This window comes from Takifugu rubripes, chromosome 5 (assembly GCF_901000725.2).
Source record: "Takifugu rubripes chromosome 5, fTakRub1.2, whole genome shotgun sequence".
Lineage (NCBI taxonomy): Eukaryota > Metazoa > Chordata > Actinopteri > Tetraodontiformes > Tetraodontidae > Takifugu > Takifugu rubripes.
In genome coordinates, this window is record NC_042289.1 from 10,625,826 (window position 1) to 10,639,691 (window position 13,866).

General features: G+C 51.3%; 1 protein-coding gene across 2 annotated transcripts; it reads left to right on the plus strand.

The window, feature by feature from the left end:
* Positions 1 to 1,284: 1,284 nt before the first annotated feature.
* On the plus strand, positions 1,285 to 11,141 carry usp31 (ubiquitin specific peptidase 31). 2 transcript variants are annotated; one of them, XM_003964846.3, is made up of 16 exons: positions 1,286 to 2,502; positions 2,639 to 2,767; positions 2,985 to 3,079; positions 3,174 to 3,266; positions 3,660 to 3,795; positions 4,135 to 4,282; positions 4,366 to 4,546; positions 4,635 to 4,746; positions 4,826 to 4,920; positions 5,291 to 5,368; positions 5,508 to 5,637; positions 6,033 to 6,152; positions 6,225 to 6,450; positions 6,524 to 6,682; positions 6,754 to 6,906; positions 7,045 to 11,141. In XM_003964846.3, exons 1-16 carry the CDS (start codon positions 1,978 to 1,980, stop codon positions 8,481 to 8,483), a joined length of 3,819 nt encoding a protein of 1,272 aa, XP_003964895.1. In that variant the 5' UTR covers positions 1,286 to 1,977; the 3' UTR covers positions 8,484 to 11,141. The 2 variants fall into 2 exon arrangements, with proteins under 2 accessions (XP_029692685.1, XP_003964895.1); XM_029836825.1 differs by having other exon boundaries at positions 1,285 to 2,502; positions 6,033 to 6,450.
* The last annotated feature ends 2,725 nt before the right edge of the window (positions 11,142 to 13,866 follow it).

Sequence of the window (13,866 nt, forward strand, 5' to 3'; positions counted from 1 at the left end):
TCAGGTGGGTCTATTTTCTGGCGGAGTCATTTCCAACTTTAATCTAGCGCCACGGCAGCATTTTCATTACCATCCAATCACACTTCTGAGTCAACCAAAGGTCGCTCAGACACTGGAATCAGGACATCGGTCCGTCCCTCTTTCGACCATCTGGGAGCGACGGTTTTAATAAGTTGAGGGCGTCGGAAAAACTTCATCAAATCAGAGAATAGGCAGGTCAAAGGTCAACATGACCCAGCTCGTGGTAAATTACACCATAATTGGATGACGGAGATGTATTTAAAATGGCTGCATTGACATGTGCACCTGTGTGTGTCGATGTGCACGTGCCCATTCGTGGATGTTCTGATCCCACCATTCGGATTCGTGGGTTAACGCTAAAAACAACAGAACAGTTAAACAAAGTCACCCACGCCTTCCGTCAGACGTCTGAGGACACGACATTCACAGCTCACGTGCACGCGCTGAGTGCAATATTTCACCGTGCGTGATTTCTACACAGCAACAATGCTGCCGTGACATCGTGTTTACATCTCCATCGGCAGTTTGCTCCGCAAGAACAAGCAACTAATCAGCTCCCAACAACACAAAGCAAACGTCCTCGAGAAAATCAAGGCTCATTTTGTCCACAATGCTGGATGTGGCCATCGATGTGACGAGCGTATCCAAGGCAAAGGAACGGATGGATGGATGGATGGATGGATGGATGGATGGATGGATGGATGGATGGATGGATGGATGGATGACGGATAATTAACCTCAAATGGTCTCTTTTCCTGACCAGAGTTTAAGTTCATTTAATATTGATTTATACAGCCATCCTCTCTCTCTCTCTCTCTCTCACACACACACACATGCACACACACACACACACACACATGCACACACACTTTTTCTTCCCTTGTGTTCATTGTGCCTCTCACAGGCAGAAGAGGGAACTTTGCAATTTAATAGATTGTTTTTATTTTCTTTAAATATTGCCCGGTAAAATATGATTTACTTTAGTGAAAATTAATTAATTACCCAATATCTGTTGTCATTTTAAAAAAAAACCCAAAATATTTGTTTACTAAACGACAGGTTACACTTGCACATACAATTGGCACCAAACTATACGCTGTCAAACAACAACAGGTATTTTAAGGACTGTTTTTTTTATTTATTTGAACAGATTATGGCATTAAACTGTAATATAGCGGCTATCACGTGTCCTGCAGAACTGCAGTTCTACCTCCAGTCCAGTAGGAGGCGATCGTTTACAGTAAAACGCGAGGCGCAACATGCCAACACAGGCAAAACGGGGAGAAGAAGAAGAAGAAGAAGTAAAACGATCCTCCTAATTGATAGATATGCTCGAATGTCCCTGCAAATATGTGAGAAGCGTGGGGTTATTCGAACTCGGAACCGCTTCCATACTGTTTCCATCATCACCCGCACAACATGGCGGATCGTCGGTGTGTTTGGGACTTGGACGAAACGCCTAAAGGGACTACTGCTGTTCGTGGCGGTCTTGTTATTGTAGCTAGCAGCGCTAGTGTTAGCTAACTCAGCTAGCACTGCTGTCTTCTGCTCTCGACGTTGCTGATGTCGATTCGTTCAAATAAGCCACGGATTTGACAGTTTAAACGACTGACCTTAACGATGTCGACGTTCCGCTGCTCATTTATTTACGCAACGGATCGCGGCCAATATAATGGGCGACATTGTGCACCGAGGTTAGCTGAGCCGTGATTTTTACCTACAGTCACACGCTTTAAAAGAAGAGACCTCTGTGAAGATGACACCATCAGCTGAGCTCGGTTACAACACTACACACGGCGCGACTTTGAACGCTAAATAGTCGTCGGTCTTGCTGTCTGCATGTCTTGAAATGGAGCTGCAGGCAGCACACGGCGAGGTGGCCCTGCATCCTCACGATTCCTCCGTCTGAGTTGCTCATCTGCGGCTAGAGATTGGAAACCTAGAAAAACCCTAAACATGTCTTGCAAAGCTGCGGCCAAAGAGAAGAAGTCGAGCTTCAGCAAGAAGCTGTTCAGGAGGGGCTCGGTGCGCTCCGTGGGCAGCTTCATGAGCAGAGTCCTGAGGACACTGACGGCCTTATCTCACTTCGGATCTGAAGTGCAGACGGAGGACGACAAAGATGATGGGGGGTTTTCCACGTATAGACCTGGAGGTAAAGAGCCGCCCGTGGATGATGGGGACCTCGGGGGCTTCTTGTGTGGAGAGAGGATTCCTGGAGTGTCAGGCCTCAAGAACCATGGAAATACCTGCTTCATGAACGCGATCCTGCAGTGCCTCAGCAACACTGAACTCTTCGCCGAGTACCTGGTGTTGGAACACTACAAGGACAAGGAGCTGGAGGAGGTCAAGCCGAAGATAAATGGTGTGCATCTGCAAAAGAAGGGTCCTCTGGCCAAGGGGGAGGTCACGGAGCAGTTGTCGGGTCTGGTACGGGCGTTGTGGACCTTTGAGTACACCCCTCAGCACAGCAGGGATTTCAAGGTACGTTCACCGGCTCTGTGTCCTACTGGGTCTGCGCCGGTCTGCCTGCCTTTATTACCACTCGCATGAATGTCAACGCTGCCTAGCAGATGTTTCCAGGTGACATGTTCTGGCATTTGTGATGCGTTTGTTTCAGAACGCCGTGTCAAAGAACGCCATGCAGTTCAAAGGGAACGCTCAGCACGATGCCCAAGAGTTCCTCCTGTGGCTGCTGGACAGAGTGCACGAGGACATCAACACGGTCAACAGCAGGCCTCCTATAAAGGTGAAGCTGACCCATACTGGCTGATATCACTTTTTATTATTAACGATCAACATGAACAACATGAGCTACGTTCAGGCGCCGCAGCAGTCCACTGCTTCAGCCAGTAATAACAGTGTAATAATAAAATAATAACGCAGTATTGCACTGTGGGTGAAACAAGGCTTTTATTTCACTGTTATATTCAGGAATTCCTTTTTTTTTGTTTGCATTTACTCAGCCACCTATTGAAGAAGATGACCAAAGCCTAGAGGGGCCATCTCCCCCTCTCTCTGCTGGGTCATTTGTACAAGAACTGTTTCAGGCCCAGTACAGGTACGCTTTGGAACCAATAACTTGATTTAGCAAATATTTCTGCTCGGCCGTCTGATCGTTTGTCCATTAACACCAGTTGTTTTGGTCTGTGAAGGTCTTCTCTCACCTGTCCACATTGCCAAAAGCAGAGCAACACCTTTGAACCCTTCCTCTGTATCTCCTTACCGATCCCACTGCCGCACACACGGTGAGTTGTGGCAGCAGGCTGCATGTTGTTACACGTCTGGTTATCGTCCCTCAACCGTTTATACAGCCTGGGTACTGGAGCAAGGAGAAGCTTTTTCCCTTTGATCAGCAGCCTGTGTTTAAGTTGGCATTCTTTTTGTGTGCTGATAAATCTTTGTGTGTGTGTGTGTGTGTGTGTGTGGTTACAAAAGAAGGAATGTGACGTGGCTGACCGATGTGGGAGGGGTGTGCACTTTCAGTTTCAAGTGTGTTTTCATTGTAGAGGTTTTCTGACCAACAGAACCGAGGTGATAAAAGTTGGAGACGTGATGTCATAATTCATGTCAAAGCGGCCACGGGGCAGCAGAAGGCGGCCGCCCGCCTTATTTTGCTTATCGAAACTGTCTTTTTCCAGACCCCTGTATGTGACTGTGGTCTACCAGGGGAAGTATTCTCACTGCATGAGGATCGGCGTCGCCGTGCCCCTCAACAGCACCGTGTACCGCCTCAGAGACGCCGTGTCACGCGAGACCAAGATCCCAGTGGACCAGGTGCTATTCCTGTCTCTTTATCAGCTCAGGGGCCGACACAGTGACACTTTGTTGCCGTAACAGTCAGTTCCCAGAGCCACTGTACTCTTTAGTGCTGAAACTGTGAGTGAGAATGTGTGTGTGTGTGTGTGTGAGTGTGTGTGTGAGAGAGGTGGGCTCAGTGCACAGTTGGACTGTCAGACATGTTTCAACACAGCTACCCTGGGGGCTGCAACAACAGCCGAGCGCTAACATTGATTAAAAGTGGCAGGATGGAGACACCTTCAGTAAATATTAATGAGGATGAGAAACGCTAACGTTAGCGTGTTTTCCCGAACGCCCCCCCCCCCCCCCTTTCAGTTCGTCCTGACTGAAATGTACTACGACGGTTTCCATCGCTCGTTTTGCGACGACGACGACGACCTGGACATCATCCAAGAGAGCGACTCCATATTTGCCTTTGAGACGCCGGAGACCTTCAAGCTGGAATACCTGCGCACAAAAAGAGGTGGGAAACCCCTCTGCCAGATCCTCACAGACAGCTTCTAGACTCTTATCTGTTGTGCCTGCGTGGGTGTCTTTTTTCCCCAGGGAGTCTTCTGGCGAACCTGAACCATAACAACTTGAAGTACGGACCAGAAAGCAGCAGGTCTCCGTCGTTCATGCAGGGCGCCATGACGCCGCTGAGCTCATCACCGAACAAAAACATGGGACCTGAGAAAATGATCCTCCTGGTGTGTAACAGAGCCTGTAGTGGCCACCAAGGAAAGAGGTGATCCAGTCAGGAGGTTTGAGGTTGGCGGTCACCCGAATCATCCCGCTCTTCTGCTACAGCGACCACCTCTGGTGTGTGTGTGCAGGTTTGGGCTGCCGTTTGTGCTCTACATGGACCGCACGGTGACCTGGGACGCCCTGCAGAAGGAGATCCTGGAGAAGATGCGCCACCTGCTGAGGCCGGGGGTCTACATCCAGGTAGGGGGGGGAGGCTCGAGCGCTGAAGCTTTTGGTGAGATTTGTGTGGAGGATACATGATTTGGGGTTGTCTCTGCAGGTGGGACCCTTCAGTCTCCGGGTGGTGGGTGTTGTTGGCATCACCTACCTCCTTCCTCAGAGCGAACGGCCTCTGTGCCACCCCACAGTCGACAGGTGAGTCCGTGCTCTTCGATTCCGGGCTGATCCCAGTGATGGATGAGAGGTGACGGTGGAGATTTGTCCTTTAATCCTCTCCTGACACACATCCAACCGGTTGGTCTCATTGGCCGGCTCAGGCGGCGTGCTCCGACACGACCGACCGCCTGTTATTGTGCCAGTTTAGCACCTTTGGGCTTTAACCCATGAACACGACGACGCTGAAACATGTCTCAACACGAGCCGCACGAAGGCGCCTCTGATTAACCGGATCCGGCGTCCGGGCCCTGTTTTTAAATGAACAGGATCACGTTTCAGCCCTGCAGCCACAGAGATGGTGTCGGCGGTGAAATGGCTCCTTAACCGCCTGCGTCCGTTTCCCCTGCAGAGCGTACAAGTCCTGCGGACAGGGCGGGCCGCCGCACGTCAAGATTGTGGTCGAGTGGGACAAAGAGACCAAAGACTAGTGAGTGAAAAAGCTCCGATGGTGACCGCAGCTTCCTGTGCTGATGCCCAGCTCAGAGCGGGAAGCATCATTGGAAACAAACGCTCCGTCTCCACCAGCGTTTCTCTAGATATTTAAATAGACTGGATGTTCTCCACAGCCTGTTCGGACACACTGAGGAGGAGTACATTCCTGATGCTGAGAGCGTTTACCTGCACAGGGAACAACACCATCAGCCGCAGGCCTGCACACTGGCTCAGTGTTTCCAGCTCTACACCAAGGAGGAGCAGGTGACCCCCTGCACACACACACACACGCACACACACACGCACACACATCTTCTGTGTGATTTCAGATTATAAATGTCAGATTTTTCTTGGCACGCTGGTGGTGCCTCACACCTGCCGTCCTCATTGCATCATTATGCTTCTGAACTTACACTTTGTATTTCCTGTGTATTTCCTGTGTGTATTTCGTATGTATTTCCTGTGTGTATTTCCTGTGTGTATTTCCTGTGTATTTCCTGTGAGTCCATCACATATTCTCAGCTTTTGACTCCTAATGCGTTTAAAGTTGTGATGTTTATTTATTTATTTTTCCTGGTGAGGGGGGGACACGCAGCACGCGCCCTGAGTGGGGCTGGTCGTTCTAAGCGTTGTGGTTTGACGGGCGCCGTGTGTTTCAGTTGGCCCCCGACGACGCCTGGCGCTGCCCCCACTGCATGCAGCTGCAGCAGGGCCGCATCAAGCTCAGCCTGTGGACGCTGCCGGACGTCCTCATACTGCACCTGAAGAGGTTCCGACAGGTGAGTGAGTTGACTGGAGCACGGCCTGCCGTCCCCTCCGGCCTGTCTGGCTCACACGTGTCCGCGGGTCAGGAGGGGGATCGCAGGGTGAAGATGCAGAACATGGTGAGATTCCCGCTGATGGGCATGGACATGGCGCCTCATGTGGTGAAGAGGAGTCAGAGCAGCTGGAGCTTGCCCTCGCACTGGTCCCCGTGGAGGCGGCCGTACGGGCTGGGAAGAAACCCAAACGACTACCTTTACGACCTGTACGCTGTGTGTAATCACCATGGAAACATGCACGGCGGCCACTATACAGGTAACGCTGGCGACAGGTAACGGAGGCGTGGAAGCAGACCAAAGTTACACATGCTGGTCCTGTTGGTGTGCAGCCTACTGCAGGAACTCCATCGACGGTCAGTGGTACTGCTTCGATGACAGCGAGGTGTCTCCAGTGGCCGACGAGGACGTGTGTCAGCAGACGGCCTACATCCTGTTCTACCAGAGGCGCACGGCCGTTCCCTCGTGGTCGGCGAACAGCTCTGTCGCTGGTCCGTATTTCTCTCGCTTCTGTTCTGGGTTTTGGTTCTTTCCCGTGTTTTTGAGCTGTTTCTCTGCTCAGGCTCCACCAGTTCCTCCCTGTGCGACCACTGGATCAACAGGTTACCAGGCAGCCGGCCCGCCAGCCTGGCCTCGGGAGCCTCATCCAGGCGCACGTCGCTGGCGTCGCTGGCAGAATCGGTGGAGTTTCCAGTAGAACGCAGTGAAGATGATGGTGAAACACGGCTTCTTCTTCTTCAGAACTTTCTTTTTTTTTTTTTTTACCTAGACTGACCGAAAGAGGGAGATTGAAAATAACAGATTAAGGAGACGTCAGTGAACGGCTCATCTTCTTTCCGTGTCCTGTTCTTAGGTGGCTTCACCGTTCGTCCTTTTGTGAGGAGCATCCAGCGGCAGAGCTTGTCCTCCAGGTCGTCCATCGCCAGCCCTTTAGCCTTCAGCGACAGCGGGATCAAACCGTCCTGGTCTCTCGCCGCCAAGCTGAACATGAGGTCCAACTCGCCGTCGCGCTTCTCCCTCGACTCTCGCTGCTCCCCCCCCCTGGAGAGGATCGGCGAGTCCTGCGACGACAAAGTCTCCACGTCCTGTTTCGGCAGCTACAGCAGACACGAGCGCTACTTCGGCAGCCGGTCGCCGTTATCCACGATGGAGAGCAACGTGAGCGAGCCGGACAACACACGCTTCATCGACATGATGTACTGTCGCGCTCCCACGCCGGTGGAGAAGAAGAGCGGCAAACACGAGGCCACGGAAAACAACAACCAGATCACGGCCATAGACCAGAACACGGTCGCCGCCCACGGGACTCCCCCCAAAGAGCAGAAACTCAAGAGCAGCATCGGGGGCTTCGCCTCAAAGGCTGAAAGCACAAGTTCCAGCAAGAACCCCCAAGAGAAAACCCCCAAGAAGCGCCTGTGCGCGACCCTCAAGGCCTCCGAGTCGTCTTCCAGCACCCCCGTCAAAGGGAAGAAGGTGAGCAATAACAAAGACAAGAAGAGCACCTCCACCCCGGCGGGGACCCCCTCCAAAAAGAAGGACACGCCTCCCCCGGCAGAGGCGACGCCGCAGCACAGGCCGTGCATGCGCTCCACGCCGCAGCTGTCCGCTTCGCCCTCGCCGGCGGCGAAGAAATCCTCCGGCGCCGCCGAGAAGAGCGCCGTGAGCGGGCGGAGAAAACTAGAGGAGAGGAGCTTCAGCAGAGATTCTATGCACAGCAGCCCCACGGTGGAGGGGCTCAGAGGGAGCTCGGCAGCCCGATCCCCGCTGCCCAAGAGCGGGGAAAGCTGCCGAGCCGAGAGGAGGCTGATCCGGAGCTCCAGCAGCAGCTCCTCCGTCACCAGCCTGCGCTCGCCCAGCGTGTCCACCAGGGAGCAGCAGCGAGGCGGCAAACCCGAAGAGAAGGGCATGTCGTTCTTCAGGAGCGCGCTCCGACAGAGGGAGAGCCGCCGCTCGGCCGATCTCGGGAAGAGCAGCGCGCTGGTGAAAAAGGCCTCCGAGAGGACGTGCAAGCAGAACGGGCAAGCCAAGGACGCCGGCGGCGACGGGCCGAAGAGCGGAGACGCTCTCTCCACGCCGGCATCCGCAGAGGCGCAGGAAGGAGAAACAAAGCCGTCTTCCAAACCCCCCGGCTCCCTCAGCCGCACTCTGCTGGGCAAATCCAAGTCTTCCACTTCTGAAGTAAGTCTCAAATCTCCCGCCAACGGTAAGAAGCCTCTGGAGCGGACGGCTTCTTCCCGGAAGCTGCCGTCCAACACGCCGTCTCCTGCCCGCACGGCGCCGAGGCCTCAGTGACTTGACCTGTTTTAGACCCAAACTGGAGAGCTGCTGGCCCGATCCGCCCCTAACCAGTATATTTTCTCTAGATTAACGTTTCGATCGTACGTTTCCTGTCATCCTCATCCATCATTCATTCCGACGCGCGACATCTGCTTGGGAATTTATGTCAAATGTAGCGAGCCGGTGCATAATTGATCCCGGAAGAGATTCGGAGTCTGTTCCTTTTAATATCGCCCGTTTTTAAGGCTGCGTCAGAGGTCTCTGGGCGGACGTCGGCGCCGCTCCAGCCTCGTCTAAACCATCAGCAGAGCCCACATCAAAGCCAACTCTGCTGGTTTGGGGCTTCTTTTTGTTTCACTCGAGTGCTTCTCCAACTGGAAATGTTTTTTATCAGGACTTGAGCAGTTTTCTTAAAGGAATCAAAGGTTTTGGAAGCCTAAAGAACTTCTGAATGCATATATTTACTGTCTGTACAGATCATGTCGTGTCTTTTGTCCTCATCAGCCAGACAGAATAGAAAACAAGCGCCTTTCAATGCTGTAGGTGAAAACTCGCGTCGTAGTCTCCGACTGTATGCATCACTCGGTAGGATTGTTGCATCTTATGCACTTTAGAGAAGCTAGTTTTCCCCAGAACAGGAACATAGAAACACGCGTTTGTAAATACCTGACGGCCGTGGTGTCATCTCGGGTGCAGGAGACGCGGAGCAGCGTCACGGACGGGCCTCGGACACCTTCACGTCGGGTCTTTTTAATTATAGGACCGCTCCACACCTGGTGCTGGGAGCCGCCGCCGCCGCCGCGGCGCTCGTCTTTTCTCCCGTTAGCCTGTTTGCAGATGACCTTCAGAACTGTGACCCCACACTTCAGGCGCCGCTTTGTGCTCCCGGGATAATGAACGTTACCTGTGTCCTCTCCGTTGTTGTGTAAATACACTGGCGGGATCTGGCCGAGGCCAGCGTCGTTAGCGCTAACGTGGCGGCGGAGGGACGCGGTTGTTGTCGGTAAATGCTGCTTTTTCTAAGAAACCCGGGTGTAATCACAGTCCTGATACCTGCCGGCCCAACGCTGGAATCACAGCCCGTTAAAGGTCCGTTTAAAGACGGTCGTTGGCTGGAAGTCACTAAACGGCTCCGTGAGGACGACATTAAACCCAACCGTCGTCCTTTATGGGGGTTTTTTGGCGCCAGAGTTTGGGTCTGATCAGGAAACGATGGAGTCCCGGTGTCGTTCGATGGTCCAAGCCCGTCCGTCTGAGCCGTCTTTAGCTGCTCTTTCCATCTCCTGTTCGCGCCGGAACCGTTTACATGGCACTTTGGATCAAAGCCCACCGCGTCCTGCTGGCTTCCTGTTGGAACCAGACCGAGCTGTTACACTCTGTTTAGTACATTTATTATATTAATAATCCATTAAAAAAGGCTAAACGAGCGCGGGGCGAGCCGTGCTGCTGCTTCCTGTATATCTGATCAAAGCGGAGAATTTCCATTGAAGCTTCCTTTTATTTCTGTTTGTTCAGACACTAAACACACACACACACACTTACACACACAAACATTTCAGATTTGGTTTATTCCACAACAGAACGCTACAGTATGTTGTTGTTATTCTGCCTTCTAACAAATATTAGAGCAATAATCCATAAACGATCAAAGAAGGCAACTCGAGACTCGACATCATTTAGAAAATGTAGCCTGACAAAAGTCCTCCCGTCTTTGTGGCTGAAAGCGTTGCGTGCAGGGGGAGGAGCTAAATAATGCAGTAGAGCATGTGGACACTAATGCATGTACCTGTTAACTATGCAAGAGTCTTCGTACGGAGAGCCGCCGACGTGTCCCTCAGCTTGATTTTTGCACATCATTCCCACATTTCCGAGTTTGAGAATGTCTCCTGGATGTATCGGCTAACATTTATACGCTACCTTCTGATTCGGATCCGTTTCCTGGGTGCTCTGTTATTTTAAAGAATCCGCTGTTTTACACCAGCAGACGCCAAACTCTGGATATCAGTCGACTCCACTCTCCTGCGTGTGGCCACGTGCGATATAAACGTGCACTTTTATATTGCAGTGACATGGAAAAGTGTTTGTATCCAGGCAATAATCTCATCTCAGCGTGGCGGAGGCAGAAACCCGGCGGGCGGATCTGGGCCGCGTCTCGTTACTTCTGTGCGCTTTTGTTCCGATAAAACGGCGTTTTCAGAGGCGCAGCAGCCGACCGTTCATTTCAACCAACTTCTGACGCCTTAAGAGGAGAAATGAAAGGTTCACGTGGAGGAGCTGGATGGAACGAATGTTACAGCCTGGTTTTTGCTTTCGACGCCTTTCGAAATGTTTTACATTCATGGATTTCTTTTGTTTGAGACGCCCAACTTTTGTATTGTTACGGATCCGCGACCGGTTCATTCTGACATTCTGCCTCGTCTCGATCATTTATACTGGACTCACTCGCGTCCCGTTTGTATTTCCTTTTTAAAACGAATGCGTCTCGCTATCTGAACGTGTCAAAGTCTTCTGTGTTAATTTATTTTGAGTCATTTTTCATGTACGCACTTTTGTATGTTTTTATTAATTTTCTCCAAAAAAGGACAAACATGTACATACTTTGTTGGTTTATGGCAAATTTCAAAATGGGGAAAGAAAACCCCCCAACACAAACCATAAAAATGCTCCAACATTCCTGCTGTTGTTCTTCTTTCGTCCGCTAGAGGCCGCTTTAACGTAACAGGTGAGCAGTAAAAGACAGGACACGATTCGTCCCGACCAGGGTACTGCAGCTATAGGCGGCGCTAGACCCCCCAGCTTTATACATACAAGAAAAAGATTCACTTAATCCTTTTTTCAGCATGTTTGCTCCACAGATCTGCTCCAAAATGCCCAAAAATGTGTAAATTGAGGTTCAGTTTTTCCATAGTAGCCACATTTCCCCCTGAGCTCTTTAAATAGAATCAAACTGGTACCCGAGGCCGTATCCTCGAGCGCCTGCGGGTCGCCGGAGTCGCCCGTGGTTTTATCTCCTTTGTCCCCTCTTTTGGCTCGGCTCCGGAGAGCGCAGGCAAATCAATGAGGATTGATTTTGGATGGAAAAGAAGAGGCGGTTTGGAATTCAGGCGGAGGAGCGGGAGAGGACAGAGACGGAGAGGTGAGACCCCGCAGGTAATAAGAATGGGACGGCTCGGCTAAAGGTCGCCGGCCGCGCCGGGGTCACATGATCAAGCGTTCAGCCGTTAGGATGCAGAGCTCCTGTTAATACCCGGAGATGGAAACACGCACGGAAACGAATCCGCTGCTCGCCAGCTCCGATTTGTCAGGTTCCTCCAGCAGCCAATTAGCCGCCCGTCTTCCTGTCGGAGCTCGTTCACATCCAGCCGTTTATCTGCCGTCCATCGGTCAACGTTCGCCAGGTAATCTTCAGAGTCGCTCCCGGAGGGTCCGACCGGGGGTCCTGGAGCGGCTCAGAGATGAGATCCTTCCCGGGCGGAAGAGTGTCGGATAATCCGACCCGTCTGTTCCCTGGTGTCATTTCCCGTCTCTCCTAATCTGCAGACAGGTTATCTCGGCGAGGAGTCGCTCCTCCGCCATCGGCCCAAGTCGTTCCTTCCCAGGTCGACCCCGGGAGCACCACAGGTGGTTGGATCCACCTTTTCCGATTGGTTTCTGCGGCACAAACACTTTGTGTTGGGTTTTAATCCGGGATGAGACGTCTCATGAATCCTCTTTATCGTGATTCATTGTTGCGCTAGCGCGGCAGCTAATATGAAGCCAGATGCTCCCACGAGCGTCTCCCCATTACTTATTTATGAATGAATATTCTCCATCGGCACTAATGCGGCCTCGGACCCGGGGAAATGGTGTATTTGTTAAGCTCGCGCCGGGATTCTTTATTACCTGCCAGATCTGTGAAACCAACACTTTATCACGCACTTTCATTTCCTCCTCTTTTTGGGGGGGGGGGGCATCGTCCTCAGATCTGAAAAAGGTGAATAATCATCGTCCGCGTGATCAAATCCGAAACTTTCACATCATCCGGTTTTCGTGTCGCTATCACCCCCCCCCCCCCTCCCCACCTGTCTCGTGGTGACCCTGAGGCGCTCTTATCCCCGCTGATATTACCGTTCACGCCACATCCGATGCTCTTTGAGGAACCTCCTCTCCTCCCCCGCCCCCACGTTTCCGTGTTGGGAAGAAGGTTGTGAGAATGGAACTATAGACTTTATTCCAGCGCGGTGGCAATAAGTCAAAATTTTCAGTCACCTAATGGCCTCGTGACACATTCTTGACAAGGCGCGTCACGCTCCTCGCGCTCCTAATTAACAGGCAGAAAGGAGCCGACCACATCTCCTGGACTCCGCTTCTCACCAATGAGGATAACAATGAACCCGGCGGAATGAATTATAGATCGGCCAGTGCTCTGAAGAATCGCTGGAGCACTTTTGTGATTTTTGGTCACCATTTAAAGTTGCATTTAAGCAGTTTCAGCCGGCGCCGAGGCTGACTAATGAGCAGGCTGGCAGAGCTGTAATGAGCCGGACCTGCAGATTCTGCTTCGACCGGAGCGACGCGCCCTCAGCCACACACCTGCTGCACATCTTCATGCCTAATGGGGACCATTCTGAAACAACAGCCTTTAAGGGACTGTATGGGTTATGGGTTAGCAATTACAATAATAGTCCTGGTTAAAATATTGTCATGATCACTTATATGCTGTTATAATAGTTGCAATCTTAATCTTTTAACCTAGTTTTGTGGGTGTTTGTTGTTGTGGGGTCCTGACCTGTGTGACCCTCAGGGTTCAGACCAACGTTTTGGGCCGCACAACAATAAAGTTTCAGATTATGAGGTTAGGAAGAGAGTTCAGGCAATAACTCTAATAAAGACAGCAGAGGACTGTGTGTGTGTGTGTGTGTGTGTGTATGAGTGTGTTAATGTGTGGTTTTGAGGACATGTCCGTCTTAGTTACTCCAACAAAGTTCACATCTCCAGATCTCTTTCCAAAAAAAATTAAGATAAATTTCCAACAGAAGCTTTAAGATTGAAGATGAGGTTTAGTAAGAATGAATCAGCCACAGGTGAGCGGCAAAAGGCACAGAAGTCGCGTCTGGGGGTGAAGGACCCAATCATTTCTATATTAACAACAGACAAAATGAGACAGCACTTTTCAAAATCTAGAAAACTTTCTATTTATGCTTCATTTTGAACAAAATCTCCAAGTTTGCGGCCTTGATGACTGTTTTCATCATCATTGCGCAGCTAAAACTGGTTTCTCCCACGTAGCTAAACTTGCTGCAGTCAGTCACAACTGTCAGCATGAGGCAGCTCGAGCGTGTCTCTTTAATTATGATGTAAGGAAACACACTAATGAATAAAATATCAAACTCTGCCTGCAGTGTGTAAACTCCAGAAG

What these genes read in the sequence shown, in the direction of transcription:
- usp31 (XM_029836825.1), top strand. Translation starts at nt 1,978, where the DNA reads ATGTCTTGCAAAGCTGCGGCCAAAGAGAAGAAGTCGAGCTTCAGCAAG. An exon ending in GACAAAGAGACCAAAGACTA is followed by an intron (nt 5,369 to 5,507) that starts GTGAGTGAAAAA and finishes TGTTCTCCACAG; the next exon opens with CCTGTTCGGACACACTGAGG. An exon ending in AGAACGCAGTGAAGATGATG is followed by an intron (nt 6,907 to 7,044) that starts GTGAAACACGGC and finishes TCCTGTTCTTAG; the next exon opens with GTGGCTTCACCGTTCGTCCT.